The 20,892-nt window shown below is 34.6% G+C and overlaps 1 protein-coding gene across 1 annotated transcript in view; it reads left to right on the top strand.

Moving 5' to 3' along the window:
- The window catches only part of LOC118200195 (hexokinase-2-like), a 47,373-nt gene that overhangs the window by 22,962 nt on the left and 3,519 nt on the right, over positions 1 to 20,892 (top strand). The window contains exons 3-6 of the mRNA XM_035372131.2: positions 6,323 to 6,447; positions 9,443 to 9,598; positions 9,769 to 9,902; positions 16,174 to 16,307. Coding sequence (XP_035228022.2) covers positions 6,323 to 6,447; positions 9,443 to 9,598; positions 9,769 to 9,902; positions 16,174 to 16,307 — 549 coding nt within the window. The remainder of the gene's footprint in view (positions 1 to 6,322; positions 6,448 to 9,442; positions 9,599 to 9,768; positions 9,903 to 16,173; positions 16,308 to 20,892) is intronic.

The following is a 20,892-nucleotide window of genomic DNA, read 5'->3' as shown; positions in this document are numbered from 1 at the left end:
AATCTTTACAGTCACACGAATAACAAATTTTTTAACATTACTTTCACTTTTACCATATCACGGTATTTCTAAACATTCAAAATAACAGTTCACATGTATACAAGAACATATCAAGATGCCGTTAATTTTACACATTTGAAAACATACATTAGTAGTACATTGTTAACTTCTATTCTTTTCAAAGCAAGTGCCAATTCTTTCTACATTGAAATAATACTACATTTCAAAAAGTCTTTCAGACTAAAACTTCTTTCTTGTTAGAATGTTTTAAATAAAATTTATACAACAACTTTTTACAATATTTAAGTCTTTATACAACGCTATTATACATCAACTTTAGTTTTACGCGCGAGTAATTGAAAAACATAATAAGAAAATCGGTCACAACTCATTTCTCGCCCTTTTGGCGATAAAGGTAGACCTCGCATGAGGTAAAACTTCTTGAAATCTGCCACTTGCAGTAAGAATGAAAGATTAACTTAAGTTTGTAAAGTAACATAAAATTTTACTTATCTTTGTAATATTCAGACATCCTTTTCTGGGCCCAGTCTTTAAAGGTGCTGCAGACCGTAGCTTGGTTGATCCTCCTTCTTGTACGGGCTCGCCCTTCAGTGCTTTCCTCTGGAAGCTTCCGTTTTTCACCACTACGGCCACCCTTGAACATCTTCCTTCTGTCCTCTGCTTGTGGTCTTGGCCGTTTGAAGGCAGCTGGTCTTGGTGGAACCGGGAAACTTCTGTCGTGATCCTGCTTGGACCTCGTTGTTGGCCGTTCAAATTTTTCTTGTACTTTTTCCTCCGCCGCTGATGGCCCTTCCGCAGTTCGGCGACTTTTGCTGCGGAGAGTTCTGTCGGATGAGTCAATCTTCCGTTTCACAGCCGGGTTATAGTTGCCGTCCTTTCTCCCGGTCTTTTCCACATACGTCGTCCTTCTCCCTTCTTCATTCTGGGGGTGTTCGTGAACTCTGTTTTTTGGACGGTGGAACGGCTTCTTTTTCTTTGTACCTTCAATTTTTCCGCGGGGCAATTTTCTTTTCACTTGCTTCTGTCTCTCATTGGCTTGCCCTTGTACTTGTCGTTTTCCCACCTCTGGAACTTGTACCTGCGGTGTCTGCCGTACCGGATCCTGCAAAAGATCTGAAAAGATTTGCATTTTATTACGGTCATAGAATGGTTTTATCTGGTCAATGTTTGCGGAACAGGTGTCACCATTTCTTGCCTTTAACACTACAACAGCGTGAGTTATTTTTTCTATAACATATGGTCCTTCAAAGCGTGGAAAAAATTTGGCAGTTTTATCTTCTGGTGCTGAAGAAAGTGAATGCTTAATTTTTAGTACTTCATCCCCTACTTTATAAGTTACTCCCCGTCGTTTCAAGTCATAATACAATTTTTGTTTTCTTTGTGCTACTTCCGTATTCTTTTTTGCTTCTTTTATTAGTTTTTCTATATCACCCATTTTAAATTCTGGGGCTCTTTGTTGCACATAAAATAGTTTATCTAACGGTGTTATAACCTTTCTGCCTAGAAATAACTCAGCAGGAGTTTTGCCCGTTGTATCATGTTTTGCGGTCCTAAGGGCGAAAGCAAATTTATTGACATAGTTATCCCAGCTTTTATGAAAATTTTTAACATAACTACGGATAATTTTCACTATATTTCTGTTGACCCGTTCCGCTATATTTGATTGCGGCCGATACGGGACCATTTTTAAATGACGTATGCCCAGTTTTTGGCACATGTCTTCAAATATATTACTTACAAATTGAGGACCATTATCCGATATAACTTTTAGGGGCGCCCCGTATTTTAAAATATATTTATTTAAAATAGAATCGGTAACTAATTTCGCGGAGGCTCGTTTTAAGGGAACAATTTCGGTCCATTTACGAAAATGATCAACTATAACAAGGAGATAGCGACTTTTGTTTAACTGACTTTTTGGGAAAGGGCCCAATAAATCGATGCCGATTATTTCATTTGGAAATTCGGATTTAATACTATTTAGAAACCCGGCCGGGCGGAAATTAATATAATTTGGGGCTTGACATGTTGGGCAGGACTGGACATACGCCCTTGTTAACTTTTGCAGTTCAGGAAAGTAGACTGCCTCGCGTACGCGTTGAGTAGTTTTTCGAATACCAGCATGAGAAGCTAAAGGGCTGTCATGGAGCTCTTGCAGGATATTTAATCTAAGACTAGCTGGGATAACAGGTCGAAATTCGTTGTTGGAATTCGTAGTTTTTGTATAAAATAATAGACCATCTATTAGTTCGTAATGGGCCGCCCTATTTCTTATCGCCACAATATCTTGGTGGCTAAAATTTTCAGGATCCTTCAAATACTCATAAATACTTCCAAACTCAGGATCCTTACCCAGTTCGGTTATTACAGTTTCTCGGGAATTTATTGTACACGCTGTCAGCATTGCAACTTTTACGGTATTACCCTGTTCGTCTAATTTAATTCGTGACAGGGCATCTGCTACGATATTTTCCTTTCCGGGGGTATGCTTGATTACCAGATTATATTCTTGCAGCTTGAGTGCCCATCTTATTAACCTTGGGGATAAATTTTTTCCAGAGTACAATCTAGTTACCGCCGCATGATCAGAATATACTGTTATCGGCGCCTTTCCAAAATAGACTCGGAACTTTTGCACTGCTAACAGAACTGCAAGTGCCTCTCTCTCGGTCGCGGAATAGTTTCTTTGTGTTTGATTTAAAGTTCGGCTAAAAAATGCTACTGGCTGCTGATTTTGCGAAAGTACCGCTCCTATCGCATAATCCGAAGCATCCGCTGAAATTTCTAAATTTTCATCCTTTTCAGGAAATTTCAACACAGGGGCTTGCGTTAATGCTCGTTTTAATTTTTCGAAAGCACTATTGGCTTCGGCCGTCCACGAGAATCTTGCCTTTTTCCTTTTTAATTTTAACAACGGCTCAGCGATAGCCGCAAAATCTTTTATAAAGGACCTATAATATGAACAAAGTCCTAGAAAAGAAGAGAGTTTCTTTGCCGTGTTTGGAGTCGGATACTTTTGTACAGCGATTATTTTTGATTCATCTGTCTCGATCCCTTTTTGCGATATTTTGTAACCTAAATATTTTAATTCAGGGGCTGCAAATTTGCATTTTTCGACATTAACTTTTAGACCGGCCTCATTTAATAAAGAAAACACCTGTCTTAAATCCTGTACATGTTGGTCTAGATTATCACTAGTAATAATGATATCGTCTAAATAGATAAATGTGGACTTTCCGAGAACAGGTCTTAACACAATGTCCATGCATCGCTGAAATGTTGCTGGGGCGCCTGAAAGGCCAAACGGCATTCGCAAAAATGCATAAGTGCCAGACTTGGTTATAAAAGCAGTCTTAGGCACGTCCTCAGGCCTGATCCCTATTTGAAAATAACCATTCGTTAAGTCTAAAGTTGTCATAAATTTGGTTGATTTTATGTTCCTTAAAATTTCTTCTATAATCGGTAACGGATATACCGGATATTTCGTTATGGAATTTAATTTACGGTAATCAATAGCGAATCTCCACCTTTTTGGATGCTCCAAAGGATAATCATTATTTTTCTTACATAAAACCACCGGACTAGCATAACTACTTGAGATAGGCGTTACGATCTTTTTACGTAGCATATCGGTAATATGCCATTCTATAATTTTTTCCTTATTCTTATCATACCGGTATGGTTTTTGACGAACCGGCAATGCATCTCCGGTGTCAATACTATGGTTAGTAACCTGGGTAAATCCTGGAATATCACTAAATAAGGAAGCAAATTCACTTACCACTTGTCGGATTCTATCTTGCTCGTCATTAGGCAGGTGGTCGAGATTTAACCTTGGCGGTTCAACCTTTTCTACACGCACTGCTTTCATCGTCAGCTTAAGAGACGCTTCATTAAAATCCAGTGTAGCTTGTGCGTCTGAAAGAAAGTCTATTCCTAGTATTAAGTGTGCTTGCAAATTCTTTACTATAAAAAACATCACCTTTACTTGTTCGTCCTTGATACGGATGTACAAAGGTACTTTACCTACGCACTTACATTGTTCTCCTTGCGCCGCTAATACTGTTGTATTATCCGCATTATATATGCGGTATTTGCGAAAATACTTTCTAAAAAAGACTTCTGCCACACAGGAACACTGCGCGCCGGTATCCAGGAGTGCGGTGGCCGGGATATTATTTACCAAGACTTCAATCTTCGGAAGAGTTAAATTTTTCACCATTACTGTATTTAACTTGTAGGAAGAGGGGTTTTCGTGGCCTTCGGATTTCCGCACCCTCTCGTCAGCAGAAATCCGTTTTAGTTTAAATTATTTTTTCTTTCGGTGCTTTCCTTCTTTCTCCACTGGCCTTGAGACTTTTTTCCTGGGTTGCTATTGAACTGTCGACGTTCGCCGGCTGTTTTTGAATGCTCGGGTTTCCTTGCCCACTGATTCGCTTTTTCTCCGTAGCCATGTGCTTGAGTTTGCTGTAGTCTTGGCGTACCAAATTGGTTTCGCTGTTGATATTGGCGTCTTCTTTCGACGTCCGCCGTTCTTCTACTTTCAAACTGGATTGCTAGCTCAAATAACTTTTCCAGTGTAGTCGGATTTCGTAATTCAATAAAGTCTTGCACTTGGGGTAGTAACCTCGGCAAAATCACTTGAATTATTTCAGGATCCGGACGGTTTCCATACAAGAGCTTGAAAACGTGAATTTTTCTTAAAATAAAGCTCGAGATGTTTTCCATTCTTTGTTGATATATACTGAAAAGTTCTGTTTCTAATTTCGCACGATCCCTTACAACAGGGAAGGCTTTAAGTAGGGCAGTCTTGAAATTTTCGTAAGTATAGGTGGGACTTCCTGCTTGACCCAAGAGACTTCTGCCTATACATTTGAACCAGTTAAGCGCTTGGCCCCTCAAAGCGCTGGTAGCTAAGGTAACTTTTTGAAACTCGTGCACGGGGTAGAGCATGAAGTGGTCATCCAATTTTTCCAAAAAACTGGTTACCTGTGAGTTTCCATTAAACGTTGCTTCTGGTTTCATCGAAGCGCGCATGGTCTGGACAATATACCCAAATCCTTCCAGGGCGGCAGCTGGCATTTCTGGATTCTGAGCTGTTTCTGCAGGCAGCACAGGTTCTTCTTGAAACTCGGCCATGGTTATTCTTCGTCGGGCGCCACTATCAGGTTCAATGTTTCTTCTAACCTTCTTCGGAAACATACAATGACCTGACTAGAACAGAGAGCTTACTAAAGCTATGTTCACTAATTGTAGTAAGTAGACAGGATACAGACGAAGGGTATACAAAACCCTTTATTTTTTTTCTTTATATACAATGACTTCCGTACTTCGGAATACAATGACCCTCCACTCGGGGTCTAACTTAAAAGATATCAAAATAAAACTAAACTCTAATTTAACTTTAGAATAAGATTGGCCTTATAATAACAGAAAGCGTATGTAGCACAGAGACTGTGAACACTACAATACGTTTAATTTATCAAGAGGATTAAAACCTCTGGCCTGGAAGGCAAAGTAGCAACTGCGTAACTTCTAAGGTAAGCGGCCTGCTTCGAACTCACGGCTTCCTCTCTTCTGCTTGGCAAAAAGGCCACACTTAAATACTTGGCGTTCGCCAGACAACTTTGCATAAACTCCTTCACGCTTATAATTCTGGCCGGAAGTAGAAAATAAGAAGTGATAGTAAAGATTTAAAATAAAATAAACGTTAGTAAAACTTAAGATCCTTACAAACTTACTTTTGAAAACTGGTATGTTGGGTCCCTTACAAATAAACATAAGTAAACAAACACTTGATATTGTGTCAGTAATTAAAAACCTTTTAAAATGTACATTTTATTTTAGGAACTCAATCAGTAATATTATTCGAGAATGCAGCAAAATTCAGTTGTTTTATACTGTGCCCTTTTCTTGATATTTTTCACCTTTATGAGATCAGAGAAATAATTTTTTTTCGAACTGCTACTAATGTTTTCATTTAACATTTCTGAGGCTGAAAGTAAAAACTGAAAGTATTACTAAGTGCAAAGAAAAACATTTATGAACTTTCATTATTACTTCAAACAGATATATCTATCTCTTCATCAAAACCTCACAATTTCATGCCACTATCATATTTTTTTACTTATTATTTTTTCTAATATAAGATTAAAAAATTCCTTTCTAAATTTATGAATAGAAATAGTTTTCATCTAATTAGAAAAGTAAGGTCGGTATTATATAAAATATTTATTGATATCGAAAACTGATAAGCAATTTTTTTTTTTTTTTTTTTTTTTTTTTTTAATTTTTCTTGTAGGTATTAATTGATACAGAACTCAGAAACTTTGGAGGAAACGGATCACTGAATTTTATTGCAACAGATTTGGACTGGGCTATCATTAGCACACCTTTAAGTTTCATAAGAGTAGATAAACGCTGCAGGTAAACAAATAAAAAAGGGAAGAGAAAGAGAATTCTCTTTGTATATTTAAAAAAATTTCATAATATTAAAATTTTTTAAATTAAAAAATTTCTGAATCTATAGTGATGAATTTTTTTGTACATGATTGGGTCACTTAATAATTTAAAATTAAAATTTATTAATTATATATCTCGTTTTAAAGCAGTCTTGATATCGAGATTCTTTGGCAGCGCAATTAATTTTCAACAGTTGATAAATGTCGTTAATATCACATTTTGTATGTTCTTATATAAATATTTTTTGAGAAATACACAGTCCTACATACAAAAGATATGTTAAGCATGATAAAATAAAGATCTTGTCTAAGTTTCATGTTCTTACTTACTTTCAGGTTACATGAGATTTTATAAATGTTCCTTTGTTTTTTCGCCAGTGTATGCAGCAAAAAGTACTTTTCTATTTTGATAAATATGATTAGCTTCTAAAATTTCTATACATGCTTGCCTTTTTATTCTCTGTATTTGCTTATACCACTTAGTTGCAAAATTGATACGATTTCTTCGTCTTCTCTGGTATTTTTATTATTTTTTCATTTAACGATGCAGATTTCTAAACCCTAGAGATTATTTCACAAGAAAATATTAAAATTAAATTTAAATAATTCTCTTGCGCCATAGCTGCAAGGAATGAAATTTGAAATTAACAAATATTCTCTATTCGTATAAAGCTAATATTAAATTAAATTTTAATTAAGAAATTTTAATTGCAAAAAAATAAAAATTATTATTATTGTTGCGAACTAATTTACAATACCATTTAAATTCAAAGATATGTAAATTAAAGTGCACGTATCTAAAACCAAGAAAAAAACATATTACAGTCAAAAGTCGTCAATACGGACTCGTGGGGACTTCGGCAATTCCGGATTATCGATTTTTCCGGATTATAGATCATCAGTTTCAATCTGGTAAGATGGCATGCAGAAATTATAAAATAAAAAATATGAAACCGTAATTTATGAAATAAAGAACAATTATTATTTAAAGGGTATCAAAATTTACAAAAAAAAAAGCTTAATATTTATTTGTTTACTTTATTAAACAATTCTTTCAATGTAAGTTGTTTAAGTTGCTTCGTTTTATGTGATAATACTTTCTCTTTAATTCTATAAACAGGCATAATTTCTTCTTCAGTTACAAAGCTCCGCTGTTCAAGTTCTATAATTGCTGTGTCGAGAATAACGACTAATTTGTCAATCGAAATTTTTTCGTTTTCAATAACCTCTGCGTCACTTTCTTCACTATCGGAAGCGAATTATAATGACGAGGAATTTGATTTAAATCATATCAAAGACGGAGTACATCGAGATGAAATACTACATTTAGTAAGGAATTATAAACCAAATAAAATAAAAACATCTGCCCTGAAGATAAGGATAGTGCTGACAGCTCAACTTCCAATTCATTGCGCGCCGCGGCGTTCCCCCTCCCCCCCGTCGCCGCAGAGCAGCGTGAAATTTATAAACAGATTTCGGAATGGTTACAGAAACGAAGGATATGCCTTTATCCATTTTTTGCAGCAATTCCACTTTTTGTTTAATGGACTCAGAAACATACTTTCGCTTTGTAGATTCTTTACATATTAGTAAATATATATCGGAAATTCTATTTGACATAATCGAAAGTTCAAGCTTACTTTTATAAAATTGCTCTAACAGTCTGCAAAAAATAATAAGCCGGATCCAATTCGAAGATTAAGAAACAAAGCAATCTGCAACATTAACTGAATTAGATAATTTTAGCTTAGCTTATACCGTCCGTTATACATTAAACGCGCATGCGTAAACGTATTATGCACATGCGCACACGCACATTCGCAACCGTAAAGGTCTTACGCGCATGCGTCAATGCGACGCATGCGCAGAGTGAATAAGTGAATAATTATTGAGCAGGCAGGATACAGACTTATTAAGGAGAATCAAGATTTATCAAGGTTGCCTCCAAATCTAACTCTTCAATTACTTTTGGAGAAGTTTCCAGTAGGCAAGAGTTTCTCAATTACTTTGGTTTTCTAAAACATTTGGTTTTCTACACTTAATTGACATTTAAATAATTTTAACTCTAGTCTTTTACTCACTTTTTTTCCCCTCAAAATTCCACTGTTTAAAATTCTTTTTCAGTTATTCACAACATGTGCTTTTACTGTTGGTTTTGAATTTTACTTTTACTCTTGCCTATATGGATGACGAAACACGAATTGAATAATTGAAGAGTTAGATTTGGAGGCAACTTCCACTTGATAAGTCTGTCTCCTACCTGCTCAATAATTATTCACTTATGTAATTATTTTTTGGAATAATATGTTTTTTATTGGTTTTAGATACGTGCATTTAAATTTACATATGCTCTTTGAACTTAAATGATATTGTAAATTAGTTCACAGCAATAATAATGATTTTTATTTTTTTGCAATTAAAATTTCTTAATTAAAGTTTAATTTAATATTAGCTTTATATGAATAGAGAATATTTGTTAAATTCATACCTAGAGATTATTATATTTCTTTTGCCCAATAATCATTAATTAGCGATCTCTTATCCATGATCACACTAAATCGCGACTACTATACTTTCATACCATAACATACATCGAACTGGGACTTTAACCTGGACCTCTGCAATATGCGCCGAGTGTGCTACCGTTACACCACGAAGGCATACTGGAAGGATAGAGAAAATACCTTAAAAACTTAGCAGATTAAAAAAATTCATATATATACTGAAAAAAAGTAGCAGAAGCAATATGCAAATAAACTTAGCCCTGTACAGTATTCAGTACACATAAATTTATTTTTACAAATTTCATATAAATTATTTTTTGTAGAGGAAGTATTTAGGTAATATTAACATTGAAAGCATAATTTTTGTTTGTATGCATATCAGGAAATAATGCCCAAACGTAAATATGAATTTAAATGTTAAAAAAAACCAAATAACTAAAATATTTTTCTTTCCAGGATTGAGAAGTTTTTATCGGAAAAGTACCTATTGGAATTAATAAGATATATCCTTGCTGATCTACATCATAATCTAATTTATTGTAGGAATGCTGATGTTGGATTATTATATAAAACAGAAGGAATTTCGTTATCGGATATCTACAATTTTGAAAAGTATGTCGTAGGTGCCGTAGTTCACCGGTGTGAAATACAGTACTATTCATCATTTTAGTCAATTTAATTTTTGAGTACATTGAATAATTCTATAATCATTATACATGTTTAATTTAACATTACAGTTGCTATGCATGTAAGTGACCCTATTCTGACTTTTATTTTTCCAGAAGTTTAAAAAATCTAGATCAAGCTTCACTCTTGCTCCCAGGAGGCTCTATCGGAGGATCTGAAGAGGATGCAAAAATAGCACACTATGTGTGCAAGATAGTATTGATTCGGGCTGCCGTACTCACATCTATATGTAAGACTATTCCTCATCTAATCAAATTCAATACATTAGTAAGTGACAAATAAAACTAAAATTGTCTTGTTTTTCTCATAAAACTTTCAAAGCTGAGTTGCTCAGTATTAGATTTGAGACATCCTTTTATTATGACAGTCTGAATAAATTTAAACGTTCGATGTAAAATGTAGTGAAATTTTCCGTGGCAACCGGCATTTCTGGGAACACAAACGGATATTGGTACTGAACATTCCTTCTCTAACATAACCACCTTCACAGAAGAACAAAATCATAGTGAACAATAAGTGGGCATCTTAGAGAGAGTTCATTGTATATTGCTTGTACTTAAAAGAACTTGAAAACTAAATTTTAGTTAGCTTCTTACTGTTAATTGGCAACCACAAGCCACTAAAGAACAATTCCGTAAATCTCCAATATACTGACCTATTCACTGCTTTTCAAAGGATAAAATTTCAAACTTAATTAACTCTCACCAAAATTTCCTTTACAAAAGCAGATTTAAATTTATATAGTGACTCAAGATTCAATAAGCTTGTTGTGCAGAAGACCGCAAAGGCTAGTTGGTTACTAAGCACTGATTAGATGCGCAAAAGAACACCATAGGACATATTAACAAGGTATTAATTCCCTGCTTCATCTTAAAATCAAACGACATCTGTGATCATTTAATTTGTATGTATCTAGGGTGAGTGGTATGATTCAAAGAAAGAGGAATTCAGAAAATAAAATAACATATATTCTTCATTGCTTAAATAAACATAAATAAAACTTCACAAATTCAGCAAAAAGAGGTTTAATGCATTCCAAGGGTTCCAAGGGTTGTTATGAATTTCTTCATTATTAGCCAATTACCGAATTCTGTGTAATGACTACTTTATGTCCTTCAAAAAGGGGAAGGAGTGATGTTATGGAGTGGAGTCTGATAGTGAAGTTTGAAATTTGAATCATTACCTAAACGAAAAAGACTTTCATAGATGTTTCAGATTACAAAAAAATCTAAATCATCAGATAAAAAAAATTCTTATATAAAAGTGGAGGGGAAAAAAAGCAAATATTCAAAAGTAGAAATGAATATTAATTTTACAAGCATAAATAATTAACTAACTAAACATTTTCTGTTCTAAGTAAAATTTAACTTATTCATTTATTTACATGTTTTTAAGTGAGATATAAAGTAATGCAACTATAGTACGTATTTTTTAAGAAACTCTAAATGGTTATTTACAGTGCTTGACAGATGCTAAGGGACAGAGTAATATTTTTTTTTTTTTTTTGTAACTAATAACAGACAGTCTTTAACGAAGTAACATTTAGTACACCTTTAATAAATGTCCTAAAGTATTGTTACCATGCAAAATAGTACAAATAATCACCACATGGGAAAACAAGATAAGCAAAAGAAAAAGATGCTCCTTACATTTATTTTTAATAGTTGTGAAAAATGCTCGTTCTGCTCAAAATAAGGACAAATATAAGGTCACCATTATGGAGTGTAAACTCCTCGAATTATGGTGAATATCTAGTGTTTGGTTGGTATGTAAGTACCCACTACACGTTTGAGAACAGCTTGATGATTTTGTCCCATTCACGTTTCAAGAGGATTTTGAGATCCTCTATGGTAAGAAGGCCCATTCTTTCAGTAATACGTCCGCCCAACATATCCGAGGAGTGCTCTATGAGATTTTGGTCTTGGGATGATGCAGATCATATCATCGGCTGTATACCTCCTCCTGCTGATATGTTGGATACTTCAGTTGCCGTATGCTGGTGGGCATTGTCGAGACTTTTGACAAACTGTACCATGGAAAAGACAGATCCCAAGAGGATTTTGGTACAGTGTTGCTGAGATGCCACTGCACATCCATCAAAGACTTAGAGTTTAGTCACTGTGCATACTACCTACCCCCACACAATTATTCCTTGACATTGCTATCCACTTCCTGAATGTTCTGATGATGGTAACGAGTACCCCATTTTCTTCACACTAGCTAATGTCCGGAATCTTTGTTGATGATGAACTAGGATTCAACAAAGAACAAGACTTTGGACAACTGTTGCTGGCCCCAATAAATATGTTCCTTACACTAACGTAATCTTTCTCATCAATGGTAGGTTCTGGGCATTTAAGCAAACTCCAGTATGCAACGGACTTGAGAAAAGTCCGTACTCGTAATTGGTCAAAATGTAAAAAATGTCTGTGTGTCAAGTAGCACGAATGAAATTTGCTCATCATGTTTTCATTTGATTTATTTTCGCTGATGTTTCGCTTTAAGTATAATCAGATGAAAAAATTTACACACTTTTTGCAGATGACATTCTTGGTTTATGGAATAATGAAATCATAAGGAAAGTTGTGAAATAAATTGCAATGAAAAATTTTCCTTTTATTCCCTTCTTAATTTTCACACCCTTATCATTACATAATATCATTTAAAATATTGTTATTAATATTCATCATAACCAATAATAATTCATAACTCATTACCAATAATAAAATATGTGAGTAAAACTTTGTTTTAAAAGAAATATTTTTGCCACATATGAGTAAGAGTATATATATTGCTCTTTAACGCATTTAAATAAACTCTTGTTCATAAAAAGTTTTTTAATGTACACTGATGTCCAAAATTATCTTTCCACACATGAAATCAAAGATTTTCCAAAAACCGACAACTACAATTTTACAAATTTGTGTGGAATGATATATAACATCATAACACATAAAAGCAAAGGAAAAAAACTTTAGAGCACTGCATATGATATTAAACTATGCATAAGATTATAAAAATGGTAATACCATGTTAGGAGATCAGAAAAAGAATAACTCAAAAAATTAAGGTAATGTTGTCAACTACAGTTTGGAGAATTAAGTTCCATTCCTCCAGCAATGAAGTCTTCAGAACATTTATATCTCTAGAAGGAGAATGTTGGCATGCAGGTGCTTTTTCCGAGGTAGTCTGTAAGGTTACGATTAGGAGAATTTGCCGGGCATGGTATCCTTCACTTTCAAGGAATTGACAAGGTTTTTCTCGATATGAACGAGCTTTATTGTTTATAAATAAAAAGACAGATCCACATGTACATCTGATAAATATTACATAAATTTCTAAGACCTCATCCCGATATCTCTGGCTGGTCACACGCTGCTAAAATCTGCTGCTAAAATGCGTAGGGGCATATGCCTGTCGATCATTATTGCTCCCCATTCCATTACCAAAATTGTCACGTCTCAATGTTTGAAGGAAGATTTTGCATTCCTGATTCCCTCCAGATGCATACAAGTTTAGAATCAGTTATTAAACTGAACCTCAACTCATCAGTAAAAGGAACATGGGACCATTTCTGTTTATTCCTGTTCTGATGTTTTTTGCACCCTTTTGTTGTGATGACAGTGAAACACGTGCTTCTAGCTTTCTGTTTTTTTTTTTTTTTTTTTTTTTTTTTCCTTCTCACTAAAACTTCTGTATACACTTTGCCATGATAAAACAGTTCTGACTGTAGAGTCATTAGGTTTTTTTGTAAGCAGAAAATGTAAGAAATGAGCAATGCCCTCGTCGGGACTCGAACCCTGGACCTCTCGAATATGCGCTGAGTGTGTTAATGTTACACCTCGAAGGCATGCAGAAAGGGAGAAAATACATTATAAAAACCTTGCTTAAATTGAATAACAAGCTGATAAGCATATAGCTATCAAGCTAATTATAGTTCTTTTTGGATTTTGACAGAAGGAAGATTTTCACACACTTCCATGCCATAGAAAATTAGTTCGAGGCAAGGCAAGCATTTAATATGCAGGTGGACTGCATTACATGGGAGATTGCGAAACATATTATTGATAATTCCGTCAATTTCAGAGGCTTTCGTCCGGTTGATTTTACTCGTATGGATGATGGAAGCGACTTATTCTGGGAAAGTGAAGTTAGTTATATGATTAAGTGTACGAGCATTCAGCCATTAGCAGATATCCTACTTAACTTCTTCAATAAAGTTTGAGATTTGCTAGTATTACATGTGCAGTAAACTGTGTTTCAGAGAAACTTATGGTTTCTTCCTGTTGAAATAATATCATCAGCTTTGTATCGGTGATAAACGGGCGATTACAAAGGAATTTGCTCTTGAATAGTTTGCCGAACATTCACAGAGAGCTACACCGTTATTTATTTCAATATCAGCTATTTCTTTGTCCAAAAGATCAATAAGATGCTGTTTAATTCGTTCGTCATTTGATGTATTTACTGATATAATTAGATTTACATGGATCCAGGATACTTAGAACTTGCGTTCAGGCTATTTTCGAAGCGTAATTTAGTCCTTAATCTCCCTGGGAAGTTTGGTTATAGCTTGGGACTCACAGTCTTTCTAATAGCTTCATGATAAATGTCATTTAATTTTGTAATAGTGTCATCAATCACAGTATCTATCTCATTGTGATTTGATAGTTCCAGGGAGGCATACACGGATGATTTTGCCAATCAGTGCTTGACAAAATTATTTGCGATCATCCGTGATGAACTTGATTTTGGGGCTATTATCCAAGGCAACACTTAATATGACACAGGTCATTTGATTACAGGTGAGAGAACTTTCGGTGCATGAAAAACCGTAGAAATACTCATATTAATGAGTATGATAATAAGAACATCCAGTCTTTATATCAGGCTGAATGTGTTTAGGTAGACTCACCTGAAGCCAGATAGACTTAATTGTCGACGATATACTAGTCTAGCACTTTTTTTTTTTTTTTTTTTTCGGTTTGTAGTTCAGCATCCCCAACCATAATGCTTATAATTTAGATCACCTCCGACTAAATTATCGACAAATCGTCAACAGGATTGGCTTGGTTTGGTTTATTTGATTATGGCAAAGCACTCAGGCTATCTGTGTAAGGGATGCTTTTGTGTGGAGGACTTTCTGATAGAAACTGTCTCGTATATGCGTTACACATGTGGCTAGCCCATTTGCGAGATTCGAGCCTCAGCAGCGACTTTACCACTTAGCCGCTGGTGGGCCCCTAATCGCCGACAGAATAGTCATTAAGAAAGGAGTGAAGCAATAATGGTTTCGGTTAACTTGCTATCTGGGCAATTATAAACTGCTGCCATGGAGTTGTCAAGAATCTTGGTACGCTGAATGAAATGATCACAGCTCCACAACACTTAATACTGTTATTCTAACAAATAAGGCAGAAAGAGAAATTACTTTGCGATATAATGTAATTTCCCTTTCTGCCTTATTTGTTAGAATGCGACTCCATCGTTACTAAGTCTACGGCAGTCACAGGGATATAATCTAAAATTTATGATCATAAGATTATCACTCGATTTGACAGAAGTATCCTTGACTAAATAAACATAAATGCCGTTATCAAGCAGAAATTCATACAGTTCATAGATTTTGTACTTGTGGCTACAGGCAATCCAAATAGCCTACTGAGATTGGAACTAGCCATAGTTGAGTCCATTGCTAAGACTTATATATTTACAATGACTACAAGAAAAATCACTGACCTACAATGTACGCCATGATAATGGAGATAGTGCCAGGGTCAGAGCTGGATGGTGCAACAGAGCAGGATAGGTAGAAGCAAGGCCGGCACCTGTTCATTCCCATAGGTATATATCAGTTATTCCTGGGCGTTGCTAACTGTTAAGCTTCTACCCCAGTTTTGAGGGAGAATATCGCAATGGGCGATCCGAGGGTCTCCCCTGCCTCTTTCCCTAGAACAAACCTCTCTAGAGAGCCTTTCGCTCGCCGTGTATTTTGAATAAAAAATCATTTAGTTAGTCCTATGAACAGGAACTTTAGAAGCATTAGCAGGAATTCATGCGATTGGAGAAATTCTTCAGTTATTTTTATGAATAGGATACTAATGATTGTATAAAATAACCAATTTAAAATACGAATATTTTCATTTCAAATAATTAATGTGGATTCCTAAGCATAATATGCTCCAACTGAATTTCCAAACATACAAAACAATCACATTTAACACATAAAATCATTAAGACAATTGAGCAAAATAACTTAGATTTTACTAATTTGAATTCTGCAAACCCTCTCATTATGGCCACCTCTGAAAATAACTAGTATTTTTAAGAACATTATTTAAAACTAAAATCATATGAAACTGTGAGTGGTCATCTTAAGAAAAGGTTCAGTCCACTATGCATATAACTCAGTTTCGTATCGATTTGGGTGATAAAAATTAAAAATAAGAGGGGGTATAGATTAAAAATAACTGTCACTGTTTTTTCTTTATTCAATATAGGCCTGGCTTCAGTATTGTCTAGATTTCAAAATGAAGAATTCATGATAGCCGTGAGAAGCTCTTTGTTATGGGAACATCCAGATTACGAAACATACATAAGGAACTTGATGTTAGAGCTAGCACCAGGGAAAAAGGTACTTCTTAAAATATAAAATTTTATTGTTTAAATAAATATTTTAATCAATTATTAAGAAAACATGCTGAGACATTACAAAATGTGTATGCAATTAATGGTTTTTCCTCCCTCATGAGAAAAACCCCCGTCTGTTTTCTAGACGGTGGGCAGTCCTTTTTGTCACAACTGAAAGTACTCGGATGGGAAGTTTTGGACTTCTTCCCTACTGCGTTTCTATTACTCATAAAAAAGCAGATGAAAGCTAAGATAAATTGTTTTGAGATGCTAAAGACGGTACAATGCACTCATGCATCTGGGAAGATGTTTTCCCTATGACATTGATCCTTTAAACTTCAATTCTAACCTTGTTTCAACATAAAATTTAATTATTAAGTTTTATTGAAAAATCTGGAAAGACAGCCTATCTCATCTAGGCGATCCCGAAATTTCGGTGATGATACAATGCATATAATTTAGGCACAAAAATAACTGCTTGCATATATAACAATTTTGACTCTATCCTTTAAAAACTTTTAGAGTTCTAATCATTACATTATGAAAAGGGTTGTATTTCACAGTAACATATTTTGGAAACGAAATTTTTTCCACAGATATCGAAAACTTCCATGAACTAAAGAACTACCAGTTTTTGAAATTTTTCAGATTGCTGTTTTTCACATATCCATTCCAAAAACATTTAATCAGCCCTTCAAAATCCAAGCCATTTTTTCCTGCCACAGAAGTACATCATACAAATAAAATAATAATTGTATACATTATTTTTTTTGAAATATAATATATATATAAAAATAATATAATATAATATATATATAATATATATATAAAAATAATATTTTTTTTTGAAATATATCGGTACATTTATTCGTAAATCCTTTTTAATGCACTAAGTTCTTACCTTATCTTCTTCTTTAGAAATGATACATACAGCATACTTTTTTTTCTGTTGATTAAGCAACAAAAATTTGCAATTAATATACCTGATTATATAGAATTAAAAACTAAATGAATAAAAATATGAAGTCTGGTCGATCAAGTAATAATGACACAACATACATAGTATTAAAAACTGAATTTCATTAACTTTGTTTCCATGTTTCTTTTCAAAATACCTTCTTCCATTCAGAACATTTGTTTGTTTGTAATATTCCCAACTACTTTGGTTATCCTGAACGTAATGGATTTGTATTGAACTGTGTAGTGACTTATCGCTGAGTTCAAGTATGAAAACGACAAAATCCAGATAAGGATTAAAATACCCTTTTATTCACTCAAAGAACAAATAACAGTCTGCCCCTTCTCGGGCTTACAGAAAAGCCTCCACTTGGGATTTAAACTCAATATAAGAAAAATAAGAAGCTAACTTAATGCTAAACTAAACTGACTTAGCCACAGTAAAACACAATTACCTAACGTAGTTGCCCCTTAATCCGTTAACGCCCAAATTATTTTTAAAAGAGAATTTTTGAAAAATATTTTAAAATTACTTTTCATATATCATAAATAACGTAATTATGAGGTTTTATTCACTTACCATAATTAGCAGCTCAGATAATAGGTGATCTATAAATAGATCGTCCGACGCTTCTGGCAATAAAAGAACAAGAAACTGCCCTCTGATCTTATGTTTAAAAAATTACGAATTTAGTTAAAAAAATATGAAATTTTTGCAAAATTAGAAACAACAAACAAATTTAATAATTTTCAAAATTATTAAAATAAGATTTAAAAGAAAAAACCTTATTTTACTGATCTAGATTTCCTTAGTTACATTTTTATTCAGCAAATTTGCAATGTGACATTTCACACACAATGTTGTATCGCATTTTGTACAAAACATTAGAGGTCTTCCCTTAGATTTTTGAAATTAGCATCGTCTTTGGTTTTGTCTTTTGCCTATAACATGGCCTTTTCTATCTAAACGTACAGAGTCTATCACTTTTGGTATCAATGACACAAAGCGATATCAATGACATAAAGTTCTTCCAATGCTTTTCTTAGAATTTGTTCCCAATTTGAGGTATGCAATCACGATATATCTTCGGATGCCCTTTACACTTTTCTTTCAAAATTTGTTAAATTGAACAAAATATACCTATTTACGACAAACATGTCGACAACTCTAGTAAATATTGGCCAGTACCATTTTTTGCCACGGATTTGAATTGTTTGTTTTTCTAAGAACCAGTCGTGCTGGTCGACACCACCCATATTTTTGTTTTATTGGGCTATAGTACTTGGTTGCAAAATTTGGGATTTTTCTTTCAAACCTTTCTTATGCCTTAAAATTTGGGTTAGAGACTCTTTGTAATCAAATTTTGTTGCTGTTGTTACACACTTATTATCCACACACAGATCTTTTACCGATGGAGTAATCATTTCACGATCATCAACACACTCTTCATCACTTAACTCATCCACATCAGGCGGTAAAGCAATACATCTGAATCTCCTTAGAAAACATATATTCTAATCCTTCTTTGGCAGTGTAAAACACTTTACTCCTGAACATAAAACAGTTACCACTAACGCCCAGCAATCTGTTTATAGATCAGCATGTTTAAGCTAAACATTTAATTATACGAACAGTTATTTTTTTAATCTAAATAACTCAGAACAATTAAAGAGGTATTGAAAATGTAGAACACATAAGAAAATTGTTACTTACTTTTAATTTTTTTCTCCATTGGATACAAAATCCAAAGCTTTAACCGCTTCCCTTACAAATTTTTTTGAAAAAAATTGCAAAAAATCATCACATTTTTTTATTTTATTATTAAATACAACAAAACGAAACAAATCAAAATATGTAGCTGAATTTTTAATTTTTTGAAGGTGTAAAGGCATTTATTTTTAATATTAGCTTACTATCCCGAGTTATCTCGGGCAAACGAAAAAAAGTTAAATATTAATCTTTGTATGATAGTTTTTGAAAAAAGCGACAACACAGAGTGATACCTGACGTTCTACACTGGTATCTGGTCTCTTTTCTTATCGCTGAAATCTCTCATGGGAGCACAGTCTCGTTAGATTTTTTTCCCCCCACCTCTTCATAATCACTATCTGAAAAATCATCGCTTTCGCTATCGTCCATCATCGCCATTATTTTATTTTTTTTCCAACGCATGCATCCTTCTTTACACATTATTAATCCACAAGCCAACGTATACTATACAATAGGGAAACACGCGACCAGTCCCTCCAAAAGAACCGCGCAACCAACAAAATTTGGAAAACTGCCAATCAAAGCTGAATATTTCTTTTCATTTCCTCCAGACCGAGTAAAACCGTGATAAAAGAAATCATACTAACAAATTTTGCTTCGCCCGAGTTTTCTCGGGATAATAATTAACTGCAATATATTCGAACCCGAGATAACTCGGGATAATCAGACAAGCGGTTAATATGAATGCCTTACTGTGAAGCCTCGCTTGGCTAACTTGGACTGATTTACAAAAGAATGTTTCTAAACGCCCTTTGGAGGTGTGGCCATATGTGTACGGAAACAGTCGATGACAAGAAGTGATTAAAAGATATTGTTCTCAGTATGCGCTCTAAAAGTAGGTGATCTATAAATAGATCACTGAGTGGTAACGGATTAAATTAAATTAACCGGCGTATATCAACAATAAGGCTGAGCGTAGTGACTTAACAACGAAGCAGCCTGATGGCAAACACGCATCACTAAGGATTCCTAAGCTCTTCTGCTGAGTGAAGTGAAACTTCCATAACATTCTCTCTCTACCTCATTTCCATTCAACGAGATACTAAAAAAATCGCTTTAGTAGGGAGTTGTTTACTGCCCATATGAGGAGGCAGCTTCTCACCATACAAAGAATGCAACTTTTGATCATATGCAAAGGTTATAGAACATCCCCAACTGCAGCACTGCAAGTGCTGGCGGGTATCCCTCCACTGCACCTTCTAGTGGAGAGAGAATCACTATTAGTAAGGACATTGCGCCTGGAAAATAACGTCTCTCTGTGGCAAAAGACATTCTACCACACAGAATATGAGAAGCGCAAGCCGATCATGCTTGGACACCCTGCAGATACAGATTTATCGCACACAATACACCCCGCCAAATGAGAAGGCATTAGCTATTTATACAGATGGCTCAAAGACGGTAAAAGGCACAGGCTGCACCTACTGTGTACTCCAAGAAGGAGTAGTTAAAACTTGGGAAAGACGACTGGCAGACAAAAATACCGTCTTTCAGAGCTTCTTGCATTAAAAGCAGCCATCACTTTGGCAAAATATCAATAAGGAATAAAGGTCAACATATATAGCGACTCTGCCTCAAGTTTAGAGTCCATCCGAGGGCACAAGACAAGGAGTCCTTTGGTACAAGATATTCAGAAAATTCTTCTAAGTATCCCACCAGATGACAGACATATTCTGATCTGGGTTCCAGCTCATGTGGGTATTACTGGCAACGAAGCGGCGGACCTGCTTGCCAAATCTGCTGCCAATGACTCCAGTAGATTGGAAGACGCAGTAAGTGTTCCGCAGTCCTATTTAAAAAGAAACCACGCTCAATAGCCTTTTACAAAAATGGTAGAAAAGATGGGAAAGGGAAAGCACAG

The sequence above is a fragment of the Stegodyphus dumicola genome, chromosome 6 (assembly GCF_044657685.1).
Source record: "Stegodyphus dumicola isolate Sdum_Otavi_A_Nest chromosome 6, ASM4465768v1".
Classification (NCBI taxonomy): Eukaryota; Metazoa; Arthropoda; class Arachnida; order Araneae; family Eresidae; genus Stegodyphus; species Stegodyphus dumicola.
This window is presented reverse-complemented; position numbering and strand designations above follow the sequence as displayed.